This window comes from Echeneis naucrates, chromosome 13 (assembly GCF_900963305.1).
Source record: "Echeneis naucrates chromosome 13, fEcheNa1.1, whole genome shotgun sequence".
NCBI lineage: Eukaryota > Metazoa > Chordata > Actinopteri > Carangiformes > Echeneidae > Echeneis > Echeneis naucrates.
The window spans coordinates 257,025-270,711 of NC_042523.1; the positions used below are offsets into that span (position 1 = coordinate 257,025).

At 40.3% G+C, this 13,687-nt stretch overlaps 1 protein-coding gene across 6 annotated transcripts; it reads left to right on the forward strand.

Annotated features, from left to right (window-relative positions):
* Positions 1 to 298: 298 nt before the first annotated feature.
* On the forward strand, positions 299 to 12,622 carry gpr171 (G protein-coupled receptor 171). Of its 6 annotated transcripts, none has more exons than XM_029518106.1 (6): positions 299 to 489; positions 6,821 to 6,923; positions 7,034 to 7,223; positions 9,477 to 9,686; positions 9,810 to 9,938; positions 11,967 to 12,622. In XM_029518106.1, exons 3-6 carry the CDS (start codon positions 7,050 to 7,052, stop codon positions 12,483 to 12,485), a joined length of 1,032 nt encoding a protein of 343 aa, XP_029373966.1. In that variant the 5' UTR covers positions 299 to 489; positions 6,821 to 6,923; positions 7,034 to 7,049; the 3' UTR covers positions 12,486 to 12,622. The 6 variants fall into 6 exon arrangements, with proteins under 6 accessions (XP_029373966.1, XP_029373965.1, XP_029373971.1 ...); XM_029518105.1 differs by having other exon boundaries at positions 6,837 to 6,923; XM_029518111.1 differs by having other exon boundaries at positions 6,837 to 6,923; positions 9,552 to 9,686.
* The last annotated feature ends 1,065 nt before the right edge of the window (positions 12,623 to 13,687 follow it).

A 13,687-nucleotide genomic window follows, 5' to 3' on the forward strand; every position in this document is an offset into this window, starting at 1 on the left:
AACCAGATGGCTGATTGTTCTCATGGTTTACACACAGTTTTAACTGCTGTCTTCCTGAGATAACAACTGCTGAAAAGCCCTTAAAGCATATGTGTGTGTGTGTGTGTGTGTGTGTGTGAGTGTGTGTGTGTATGTGAGTGTGTGTGCGTGAGCGTGAGTGTGTGTGTGTGTGTGTGTGTGTGTGTTTGTGTGAGTGTGTGAGTGTGAGTGTGTGTGTGTGAGTGTGTGCATGTGCGTGAGTGTGTGAGTGTGAGTGTGTGTGTGTGTGTGTGTGTGTGTGTCTCTGCGTGTGGTCTGTGTGGTCTGATGTGCACAGTGACAACATGCAACATGTAGGAAAACATCTTTTTTGCATCTGCAACTTCCGGATGAGGAGCACATGAACACACTGAAGCAAACAAAGTCCAAATTAGAGAGGCGAGCCCGGACCGACCAGTCCTCAGGAATTTACCATATGGTGTGAGGACCTGTAAAAGGACAGCAACAGAGGTAAGGACTCTTTCAAGTTTAGTTTCGGATTGGTGTGTGATCATGCCTCACTCATTATCAGACTCGTCAGTGCTGTTGGCTCTTTCACTCAGTTTGTTCATCTTGTCTTATTGCTGAGCCTCTCTCTGGCTCTTTTCAAAGTGACTGAATCAGGAAAAATAAATTACCAACTGGCTGATATCATTGTAAAAGTGAAGTTTATTTTTGACATTATCTGTGAGCAACAATGCAAAGTGAATGCTTTTTTCGTAACGTTTAAAAACTAAACATAGGTAACGTAGAGAGGGTGGTGAAACAACATTTATCAATTTTTCTTTTCCCCATTTCCTCCAGCTCCATGAATCCAATAACTGAGGAGAGCTCTTTCTCTCTCCTGTAATGAAAAAATCTGCAGTCACTCGCAGTACTAATTCCAGTCACCTTCCTGCTCCTTCAGTTACAAACTGCTTGAACATTTTTCTGTGCTAGCATGAGGCAGCTACACTCAATTAAATCCTTGCGGTATCACTCAACTATAAATACACAATAATTCTCCTTACTCAACTTCTGTATTTACAGTGTCACGAACAGGGAATCTACTGTACAACAAATTGACTACTCAACAAAGACTTCAGGGGGACCCCTTACAGAATAACTGATCATATATCCGCCATAAGTCACCTTGCCTTGTTACTGAGTCACAACTGTGGTAATTGTGATATTGACAGTTGAGAGTGATCGCAAAATGCTAAAACTAATCTTCCTTGAAATTACTTAGATAAAGTTATTGCCACTTTTGTTTCATCTTGTCTTTAATCCTGAATTCTCCTTATATTAATTTGGACCCGGTTTCTATGAAGTGATTACAGCTGGTACAAAATATGAATAAAGTAAGACTGATTGGCAGGACTTGATATACTGCAGGCTAATGAATTGATGAGAGGTAGGGAACAGACTGGGAGAGGTGATAAGCTGATTGCAGACAGGAGTGTAGAGCCGGGAGCCAGGAGAGCACTGGGAACACAGGGAAGTCGGAAACACAGGAATCGTCCTGTACCAACTGTTGTATAGTTAGTAGGGGGTTTGCAGTCTGCATTGTTGTGAAGTATAAAACTGGTTCATTTCTAGACCGTGTATAGACAGTGACATGCTTAGGGATGTGCCTCTTGTTACAAACTGTTTACTGAGCCACTCTGCTCAAAAACTCCAAAGATGAAAGGAACATTTTCACAACACTCATCCTTGCCATTTTTACAATTTACAAACTCCATCTATTCCATGTAACTATATTAAAAGTTTAAAAGCAATCTTTCAATGATTTTAACATTCATGTAACAAATGAAAAGTTTAATTTAGTAAAAATAGCAACTACATAATTGAACTAATGTGCAATGACTGGGAAATCGGGCAAAAAGGGAAATGCATTTGTTTGCAATGGAATAGATGGAGTTTGTAAATTGTAAATTGTAATAGTGGCAAGTATGAGTGTTGTGGAAACGTTCCTCTTAATCTCCTAACCTCCTCAAAGTGGGTCTGAGATGCGCAGGCGTAGCTGAGAGGAGTTCGTACACCTGGCTCCCGCTCCCACACGCTACAAAATTGTGATTTTTGTGATATATTAGGGCATTTTGGCTTTATTTTACTACGTTAAATGTTGAATTAGCTAGCCTTATGACCAAGGGGAAAGCTCTATTGACTCCAAACACCTCTGTTGAACCAAGATTAACCAGAAACGTACTCCGCCATCAAGTAACTATGGCTGCCAAAGAAAGAGACGGTAATCTCACCACCACTCCGACCCCGCCGACCAGTGAACACACAGCTCTAAGCAATTAAATTGCAAAGCAAGTAGGAGCATTGTTGGAGGAAAAACTTGCTCAAATTATCGCGTCACTGAGTGTGGTCTCCACAAGGTTGGATGTCTCTGATGAGTTCAGGAGCGTGTTGAGGCAACTAAGTTGTGCATCTCCGCAACTGAGGATGATTTAATTAAACTGAAAGTACGCCTCAACCAGGCAGAAAAAACAATCTCCATCTTGGCCCAAAAGACACATACTTGGATTAAAAGAGGGGATCAAAGAAGGACAACCTGTTGACTTTTTCCAAACTTGGATGGCCGAGGTATTGGGCCTCAACACAAAGCACGGGTCTGTAAAGGTTGATTGAGCCCACAGGACGCCAGGACCCTAACCCTAAGAGATGACAACAAACCCTGAGCGGTTGTTGTCAAGCTGCACAACTACGTGGATAAAATTAAGATCTTGGCCGCCTATAAACCAAATCAGCCAGTGAAATATGACAGAATGAAAATCATTGAAATCATTTACAGAACAGAATCGGGAAACTAGGTGGAGGAGTGTGCATTTATGTAGAATCCAAGCAACTGTAAATACAAATGTTGATTTTGATGACCTCTCTGATTCCCCATTCATTGACATAGAACTTCCAAATGGAAAGAAACTCACCATTGGAATAATCTATCATCCTCCTGAATTGAATTTAAATGTGTTCAAGGAAAAACTAGAAGAAGCACTATATATCATAAATAGTAAAAATAACAACTGTATTCTAATGGGTGATTTCAATATAGATATTTCCAGAGAAGATTCAACTAAAAATGATTTTATCAATACATTACACTCATTTTCGTTCTCTCCAACAATAAATATGTTTACAAGGATAACACACCTGTCCAAACTACAATTGATAATATAGTTACCAACATTCAAAATTCTATGCTGGGTGTGGAGTGGTTTTGTCTGACATCACCGATCACTTTCTTATTGTGTTGTTTGTAAACTTAGTCCACAAATCTTCACTCCCCCCAAGTAAGAAAACAACGAAAGTGTTAGATAACAACTTTGCGGCAGTTATGCGAAAACCTTGAGACAAACTCTTGGAATAGAGTATACAATGCTTCTGATTCAGACACTGCATATGACAGCCCAATCAGTGAAATATCAGAATCCATTTGCATTATTATTCCAGAAAAGACTGTCATATATAAAGTTGATGAGCAAAATCCCTGGGATTTTAACTTCCATAAAACAAAAAAAAACTAATTTTATAAACAGTAAATCAAATCAAATCAGATTTATTTGTATAGTGCCAAATCATAACAAAGTTACATCAAGGCACTTTACATATAGAGCAGGTCTAGACCAAACTCTTTATAAATTTATTTAAAGAGACCCAACAGATCCCCCGATGAGCAAGCACTTGGTGACAGTGGCAAGGAAAAACTTCCTTTGAGAGGCAGAAACCTCGAGCAGAACCAGGCTCGGGGGGGGGGCGGCCATCTGTTGGGTTGAGAGTAGGAGAGAGTGAGATAGGCATTGGGGGGGGTATAGGCAGAAACATTAAAATTCTGTTTGTTCAGGCTCCCGCTATAAGCTTTGAATAGCTTCTTGGGAGACCTGGAGCTCCGCTAAATTGAATAACTGCTCTTGCTTTCAACTGTATATGTGTGGAACGCAAAAATTAAAAATAAATCAATCAATCAATTGTGAATGTAACATCTATGACACAGCATAGCGATCAGCTTGGTGGCAGACTGATGGTTCTCTTTTTTTTAAATAAAAATAATGCTAGTGGTTTATATCCTGCCCTGAGCTTCAGTTCCTCTTATCTTTTTTTTCACCTCCTGCTCTGTTCAAACTCTAAGACTTAAGAACTTTGGGTGATTTCTTGTTTGTTGAGAACTGAATTGATTTGTCCTGTCAGGTTACAGTAGCTCTCAGACAAATTCAAGGGAAGGGAACAGATTAATATACAGGTGGGGAGATTACACATGGAAGTCATTGCTGTGTATTTATGCTGGATATTCTAAACAGCTGATTAATACATTTGAAATACAGTAATATATTGAACTCATTGAATAATAATCAACCTTTTCATGAGGCCGTGTTCCCAACCATTTTGTTTGTTAGAGAAAGGTTTGGTCAACAATCATCTGTTATTTTACTCCACTCATAAATAATGGGAGTTATTTACAAGATTACAATTTGTGATAAGGATCAGTATCTGATTGGACGCTCAGTTTGACAGATTAATGATGGCTGGTCTTGATGTTAGGTGGTTAGGTCAACATGCATCAGTGCATCATTAATAGTTAATGATTTCCACAGCATCAAATTAAATCTGATTTTTTTGTATAACACCAAATCATAACAAAGTTACATCAAGGCACTTTACATATAGAGCAGGTCTAGACCAAACTCTTTATAAATTTATTTAAAGAGACCCAACAGATCCCCCGATGAGCAAGCACTTGGCGATAGTGGCAAGGAAAAACTTCCTTTAAGAGGCAGACACCTCAACAGAAACAGGCTCGGGGGGGCGGCCATCTGCCTCAACCGATTGGGTTGAGAGTGGGAGAGAGAGAGAGAGAGCAAGAGCTCATGGAGATGATGCTGTAGTACAGAATTAATGAGGATTGCAGCAGGCGTTGCAGGAACATGGGATGGTGATAAGTCACCACCTGCAGGATGAGGACAGGGAGAGAGAGGAGAGGAACTGGGAGAGACAGAGACTTCAGGAAATCATGGTTAGTAAATGCAGTATACGTGCTTGGGAGACTGGGAGAAACAGGGATTTTTGAGAAGAATGGTTCTTATCAGCACATGCAGGGGGGAGGGAGGGAGAGAGGGAGAAAGAGGGGGGGAGATGGGTAGAGATAGAGAGATGCTCAGTCCTTCCCCCAGCAGTCTAAGTCTATACTAGCATACCTAACGAGCAGATGGACTTTTTAAATATAAGCTCTGTCATACAAAAAATTTTTAAGCCTTTTAAGGTCTTGAAAGTTGCTTAAGAGTCCGCCCCCTGGACCTGGAAGTTGGTTCCAGAGAAGAGGAGCCTGATAACTGAACGATCTGCCCCCAGATTTACTCTCGGAGACACACACAAGTAAACCTCCATCTAGAGAGCAGAGTGGCCTGCTAGGACAGTAAGGAACTATGAGCTCTCTGAGATATGATGGAGCTTGGCCATAAAGAGCTTTATATGTTAAAAGAAGGATTTTGAATTCTACTCTATATTTTACTGGCAGCCAATGAAGAGCAGCTAACACAGGAGAGATATGATCTCTTTTCCTAGTTCCTGTTAATATTCATGCAGCAGCATTCTGAATCAACTGAAGGCATTTCAGAGATTTGTTTGGACATCCAGATACTAATGAGTTACAGTAGTCCAGCCTAGAAGATACAAATGCATGGACTAGTTTTTCTGCATCATCCTGAGAGAGGATGTTTCTGATTTTCCTAATGTTTCTCAGGTGGAAGAAAGCTGCCCTACTAACTTGTTTTATGTGAGGGACAAAGGACATGTCCTGGTCAAAGGTTACTCCAAGGTTTCTTACAGTGGAGCTGGAGGCCAACGTAATACCATCCAGACTGATTAGATGATTAGATAGCATTTCTCTGAGGTGCTTAGGGCCGAGTACAACAACTTCAGTTTTGTCAGAGTTAAGAAGTAAAAAATGTTGGGTCATCCAGACTTTTATGTCTTCAAGACATGCCTGCAGTCTGACTATCTGGCTGACTTCATTTGGCTTCATTGATAGGTACAGCTGAGTATCGTCTGCATAGCAGTGGAAATTGATGCTGTGTTTCCTCATAATGTTGCCTAGAGGAAGCAGATAAAGAGTGAAGAGGATTGGTCCAAGTACCGAACCCTGCGGGACTCCATAACTGACTACAGTGCATGAGGAGGAGCTGTTGTTAACATGAACAAACTGATGTTGATGATGAAGGAGCAAAAAAAAAAACCAAAACCGAAAAAACAGTTTACTCATTTTATGAACAAGACAAGAGAGGGTTGAACCATATCAGTCCAAAAATACCATTCATCCCAGAGTGGTTTGTCTTGTAGGGGCTTGGCAGGGGGGGACTGATAATGTTATAATGCGGGAGAGATAAAAATCCACAACTTGCAGTTATTGTGTCTGAAAGAATAACTGACATCTTCCAATTTTCAGCTTACAGTAGGATCAGGGTTCATGTTCTAAAGCTCTGCTGAATGTTGAGATCTGTTTGGGACCAATTGCTCATTTTTGAATCTGTTGGCTTGGCACTTTCACGTTTATGACTGAGTGCAAGATGCCTGCTCCAGTGCCGTCATGCTGTCAAATCAAATCCTCCTGCAGTGTTTCTTATTTAATGCAGAACATGAGTTACTAATATCTTGCCAAATTTCAAATCGCATCTACTAGATTTATAGTTTTCACATCTTTTTATGCTTTCAATCATAATTAATAATGTTTTAGAGCATTTGAATAACCTTTGAAGTGAGGCTTGTTGATACCATGTAAATAAGCAAAACATAATAATAAAAAACTGACATTTAAAGACACAAGCCTCTGCTCCAACCAGATCCCGAATCTCCCTCTGAACAACTGACATCTAAACCATAGTCAGAGCAGCTGCTGAAGATACATATTTTTTCAAACGTCTTTCTCAGTAAGTCTTACCTTTCTTACTCACTGTGTGAAAATGTCTTTGCTGAATTTTATTCCATTTTGAATATAGCATTTAGATTGGTCATAGTAAATAAAGATTTTTTTGTACAGCTGAGCGCAGTGGGTCATGGAGATGCTTCTTTCCTCTAACAACAGCAATGGAGGAGCTGGGGGGGGGCAGAAGTGTATCGTCAATAACCGGATGGGACCCTTCACTGTCCTCTACACTCTCATTTTCATCATCAGTCTGATTGGAAACCTGCTGTCTGTGTGGGCCTTCATCCTCAGCTCAAGAGCACTGGTAAGCGTTCCTGCTGATTGTGGCATTTCTTCAGGAGGAAGAAACTATGTTAGATCTGATGATACTTTTAATTAAAGGGATGGGGCACAGTTATTGTGATGTTTTTTGAAAATAAAAAAAAGACTCCAATATATACAATAATTTAAAAGAACAGTTACTGTGCTTTGATGATTTATTGATTTAACTATGCAATTTGACTTTGTGAGAATAATAATATTGCCAGTTGTATGAAGAGATAGTTCAGTTGCCAGAGTAGGTATGATAACAACAGGATAGTTAAACCTAGTTAAGGGACATTGTAAGTTGAAACAAAACTTGATGAGATGGGATAGAAAAATACAATAAAAGAAGATGGTTTGAGATAACATGTTGTGAAGCAGGATTGTCAAAGTCTCCAGCCTGCTCCACCTGCTAAATTTCCACTACCACACCCCCTGCTCCAGTCACACCTGCTCTGCCTCAGCTCCATGCACCTGTGGAACTCATCTTAAAACTCAGCTCCACACTCACCACTTGCCAGATGTCTTTGCTCTCATGCAAGCCTTTCCAGCAAGTTACCTTGTACTGATCACCCGTTGCCGACCTATTTCATACCCGGTCCTGCCTGCTTGCCTTGCTCTCGGACTGATTGCCAGATCCCCACCTGTTTCTGTCTTAACCCTGCCTACCTGTCTGAGCGCCGGCTAAGTCCCTGCTGTGCTGGTTATCTGACCCCTTAACTGTACCCGACTATCCAACTAGCCTAGTGGTAATGTCTATGACTCTCCCCCCTTAGTGATGTGGGTTCACGCTCTGGTTGTTCAAATCCAATCAAATCACATCAGATTTGTATAGTGCCAAATCATAACAAAGTTACATCAAGACACTTTACATATAGAGCAGGTCTAGATCAAACTCTTTATAAAATTATTTAAAGAGATCCAACAGATCCCCCGATGAGCAAGCACTTGGTGACTGTGGCAAGGAAAAACTTCCTTTAAGAGGCAGAAACCTTGAACAGAACCAGGCTCAGGAGGGGCGGCCATCTGCCTCGACCGGTTAGGTTGAGAGTGGGAGAGAGAGAGAGAGGAAGAGAGAGAGGCATGGGGGGTGTAGGCAGGAACATGGTGCTGCATGAAGTTCATGGAGATGATGAGCAGCAGGTGTTGCAGGAACATGGGATGGTGATGAGTCACCACCTGCAGGAAGAGAGAGGAGAGGAGCTAGGAGAGACAGAGACTTCGAGAAAACATGGTTAGTAAATGCAGTACACATGCTTAGAACTGGGAGAAACAGGAATTTTTAAGAAGCATGGTTATTGTTAACACATGCAGGGGGGAGGGAGGGAGAGGTAGGGAGAGGGGTAGAGAGAGAGAGAGAGAAGCTCAGTCCTTCCCCCAGCAGTCTAGGCCTATAGCAGTATAGCTAAACTTTAACTTTTTAACTACAAGCTCTGTCATACAAAAAAGTCTTTAGCCTCCAAGGTTTCTTACAGTGGAGCTGGAATTGGTAATTGTAATTGGTTTGCTTCAGCTTTCTCAATGATTTTAGAAATGAACAGAAGGTTCTATATGGGTCTATAACATCTGGATCAAGATTCGGCTTTTTAAGCTGGGGTTTGATGACTGTTCTTAAGAGCCTGAACCCAAAGATAGGATCAAATTAATCAGATCCAGAATGAATCAATTCAGTAAAAAATCTCTTTAAAGAGGCTAGTTGGTACTGGGTCTAATAGACATGTTGATGGTCTGGATGATGAAACTATAGAAGCTAGCTCTGAGAGATTCAGAGGTGAGAATGATTCCAGATATAAAAGAGGAGTTGCAGCTGATTCAGGAGTTTCTGTATTCAGTAGGAGATTATTGTCTAATGTAGGCAAGGGCTGATAAATTCTTTCTCTGATCGTGAGAATTTTATCTGTAATAAAGTTAATAAAATCATCACTGCTTAGAGCTAAGGGGATCACTGGTTCAACTGAGCTATGGGTCTCTGTCAGCCTGGCTACAGTGCTGAAGACAAACCTGGGGTTGTTCTTGTTTTCTTCTATGAGTGCTGAGTAATATGAACTTCTAGCACTGCGGAGAGTTCTTTTATCACTTTTTAAGATATCTTGCCAGGCTCTGTGAGACTCTTCCAACTTACTGGAATGCCAATTAATTTTTATTTAATTTTTTATTAAATTAGCTTAAGATGGAGAAAATTGAGGAGTTTGTTTTATTTTGAAATGAATTTTTCACTATGTAAATCGTGAAAATATGTATGCAAATATTACAGAAACAGAGCACCACCATCTATTTGGTCAATCTGCTGTTGGCCGACATCCTACTGCTGCTCTCTCTGCCTTTCAAGATCCTGAAGGACCTTGGTGCTGCGCCATGGAGCCTCATGGTGTTTCACTGCCAGGCCACCTCCATCACCATCTATATTAGCCTCTACGCATCCATTGCCTTCTTTGCCCTCATCATTACTAATTGCTACCTGCAGGTAGGGATGGGACACTTTATCTTTTTCTCTAAACTCATAGTCAGCAGCACAAGTGGAATATACCACAGTCCTGTTTCTTAGTAGCAGGGTGGTTTTTGTGGCTTAAGGTCTCTTCCCCCACAGCACTTCAACAGGACTAGCTCCCTGCGACTGCAGGATGTTGGTTTTGCCCGACTGCTGTCTCTGGTCATCTGGCTGCTCCTGCTGCTGATCATGGTGCCTAATATGCTTCTGCCCACACAACAAGTCCCGGTAAAGTAATATCCTCTAGCTGGAAATTTTTTTTCAGGTTGTTCCAGTTTCTTCCTGTTTCTCCTCTGTTGGTCAGTAATTACACCCTGCAAAGGTCAGTAACCTCCACGGAGGTCCGTAACTATCAGCCCATCAGTATACTCCCAGCAGCCTCAAAGGTCATGGAAAAGGCAGTGGCAGAACAACTCACTGCCCATCTTGAATCCAAAGCACTTCTACATCCTCTGCAGTTTGGATTCAAGAAAAAATATTCCACTGACACGGCCTGCTGCTACCTCCTTGAGGACATTAGATACAACCTAGACCGAGGAGGTGTTGTAGGTGCAGTCTTCCTAGACCTGCGTAAGGCCTTTGATACTGTCAACCATAACAAGCTGCTTCACAAACTGGGTAATTATAACCTTTCTTTGCACACCCTAAACTGGATCAAATCATACCTCAGTGGCCGTCAGCAGTGTGTATGTATAAACAATACAGTCTCTCCAACTAAAGCATGCACACTGGGAGTACCACAAGGATCGATCTTGGGGCCATTAGTTTTCAGCGTATACATTAACGATCTGCCCTCTGTCGTCTGCATACATGATTATGCTGACATCACCACGTACACTGTCTTATATGCTTATGATAAGAACGCTAAAGAGGTTGCCAAGAAACTTACTGAAACAATGCAAAAGGTTGCTAGTCTCTAGTTACAAAATTCATGCCTCACCTTAAACATTGAAAAAACTATGTTTTTCACCAATAGGCATGCATTGAAGGATTGTCCCAATGTGTTAGTAAATGGTCAAAAAATGTATAGCGTGGACAAATTTAACTACTTGGATGTTACTCTTGACTTCAGAACTTCAAAAACCATGTTAAAAAAATGGAAAAAATATTGGAACTTAGCCTACCTAATTTCAGATACATAAGGAATTCCCTCACAGTTGAGGCTTCCTGTATGTATCTGAATGCTATGATCATACCACATTTTTTATACTGCATGACAAGTTGGTCCCAGTTAGATAAAACCGTTCTAAAACCGCTTGAATGCTTGATGCTCTCAAAATCCATGATAAAAAGCTACATTGTTAGCATCACAGATACTAACTAAATATGACATTTTAAATGTTGATAATCTGATCAAGCATGCAAATGTTTGCTTACTTTTTAAAATCATTCATAATGCCGTTGTTCCCCCTTTGAATGTTACACTCTGCTCTGAGAGATCAGCAAGAACAACAAGATCTGTAACAAGGGGTGAGTGTAGTGTACCCCAACGTAATACTGTATTTGGAAAGGTATCCTTTTCCTGTATATCCATGACTCAATGGAAATGGAGTCCCCATACCTTTTCACATCTTATTAAGTGTTCGTTACTGTCAGGACAGGAGTGTACACATTTATGAAGTGGTGTGTGTGTGTGTGTGTGTGTGTACGGTGGGAGGTAGCAGCCTAGTCTTTGTAATCTTATCTGAACTGGTATGTTCTTTTTTTGTTTTGCTTTCTTATTACTATGTACTTTTACTATGTTTCTGTACTATTATGTTGCAAGGTACCAGTCAATCAACCTGCCTAGGGACTGCAGGTGGAAAATAGCAATCTGCTAAAACCTGGCACAATGCATGTTCTCTTGTTGTACAAGATTAATGTTCAATTGTGCATTGTCTCTGTCTTAAAAAATAAATACAATTACAATACAATTACAACATATAAAAATGTAAATAGTGGAAAGATGGGAGATTTGACTGCCCAACAAACCATAAGCAATTCTTGCTTGGTGTAGGTAGATGCAGACAATCATGATGGCAAACTGTTGGGCAGGTTTTCCTTGCATTATTGTGATCTGATACTCATAATGGTGTTGGTGTATAGTGGCAGCAGTCAGCTTTATGTTTAGTTAAGGTTTCTGAACAAGCCCAAAATGTTAATCTACCTTTCATTTATAGAAGATAATATTACCTTGGGTTGCTTGCAGACTATAGCCAATGGACCACACTTTCAGAAAAGCTGCTGTAAACCATTCTTCTGTGATTCTGGCTTCAGGTTCAACAGTACCTAAGCTGTTCATCCCTCAAGAAGGACATCAGTCTCCACTGGCATGCCCTCACTGTCTTCCTTTGCACTGCTTTGTTCCTGAATGCATCTGCTGCTGTGTTCCTCTCTAGTGGATTGGCTCTCAAAAGACTCCTGAGCAGACACAGTAATGCCGAACTCTTGGTTGAGACTCGGCGGGTGGCTGGAAGCATGACAGCTGTGGCACTTGCCTACATGCTCAGTTTTGTTCCATACCATGTTGTCCGGACACCATACACGGTAACCCCAACTAAAGTCATCACAAACTGCCAGATGAAGCGGCAGCTATTTCTTGGGAAGGAGTCGACGCTGCTGTTGAGCGTGCTGCACATCTGCTTTGACCCTCTTCTCTTCTTCTACCTCTGCTCACCTTTTAGGCAAGCAGTCAGAATGATTTTCCCTTACAGCATAAAACAGAAAACCAATCACGTAGAGTTAATGGTGCAAAATACAACTTCTTTACAACAAGACGTAGCTGTAGCTGTCTGACAACAAATGGAGAGAGACACATAGGAGTAAGAACTTGAAGCAGAAATCCGAGCAACAGACTGATGAAAAAAAAAAAAAAAAAAAGTTCTTTAACACACCAGATCAAAGCCAAAACTCCACAACCCAGTGGGGCGAAATGAACCTGATCTAAATCATTTTGATTTTAACTGGTTAATATGGTTGCAGATATATTGTAATGCTCAATGTAAATGCGATATCCAGGGGTCATGTTATTTTAACTTCTAAAGTAACATTAAACCTTAGACATTTAAGGACTTTTACATGAAGCTCAAGTAAAAGAAAAATGCTGAACAGTACATGTTGAATTATTTGGTCAGAAACACAGACAATATACCTATCATGGTAACTCATAATAATTAAATGTAATTATTTCCTAATATTTGTGACTGACACTAAAAAACTGGATTGACACATTACATTTTTTTTGTACCAGCAGAGGGTGGAAGGACCCAGAGTCATGTTCATAATTAGTCATGTACACATGCTGTAACATCACAAACTGGAGAAGCAATTTTCTCTCAAGTAAACATAATAAAAAGGAGGAAAATGTGTCTGTTTGAAATAAAGTAAAAACTTGAACCACAGCAGGATCTGATCTTAACATATACATTTAACAGCAAAATCAAATTTATTTTATAGCTGGTCAGTCACATAAAAACAGATTAATTTGAAGGTCATTTTATAGGTCTGCCATTGATAGACCGTATGGCCATATTTCAGAGACTTTGCTGGAGCTTTTCTCACTCTACCTTTTCAGTTGTAAAGAATTTCTTCATTTTGCTTAATCTGTCTTTCAGACCTTTTTCTGTGACCAAACGCACTGTATAAGTTAACTCACTTATATATATATATATATATATATATATATATATATATATATATATATATATATATATGTGGCTGATTAAGAATCATTTCACTCTGTTTTCCAAAGTGTTCACAATGCATCAAAGTAGTGTACATGATGCAAAAGAAAACCTGATCTATCAGACCATCGCACCTACTTTAATTGCCCCACACTCTAGTTCTCAGGTTCATGTGTCCATTGTTGTAACTTTTTGCGGTGGACAGAAGTCAGCATGGACATCCTTATTGCAAGAAACACAACAAACTGTGAAGCTGTGTGTTCTGACACCTTTCAGTCAGAACCATCATAAACTTCTTCAGCAGTTTGAATTGAG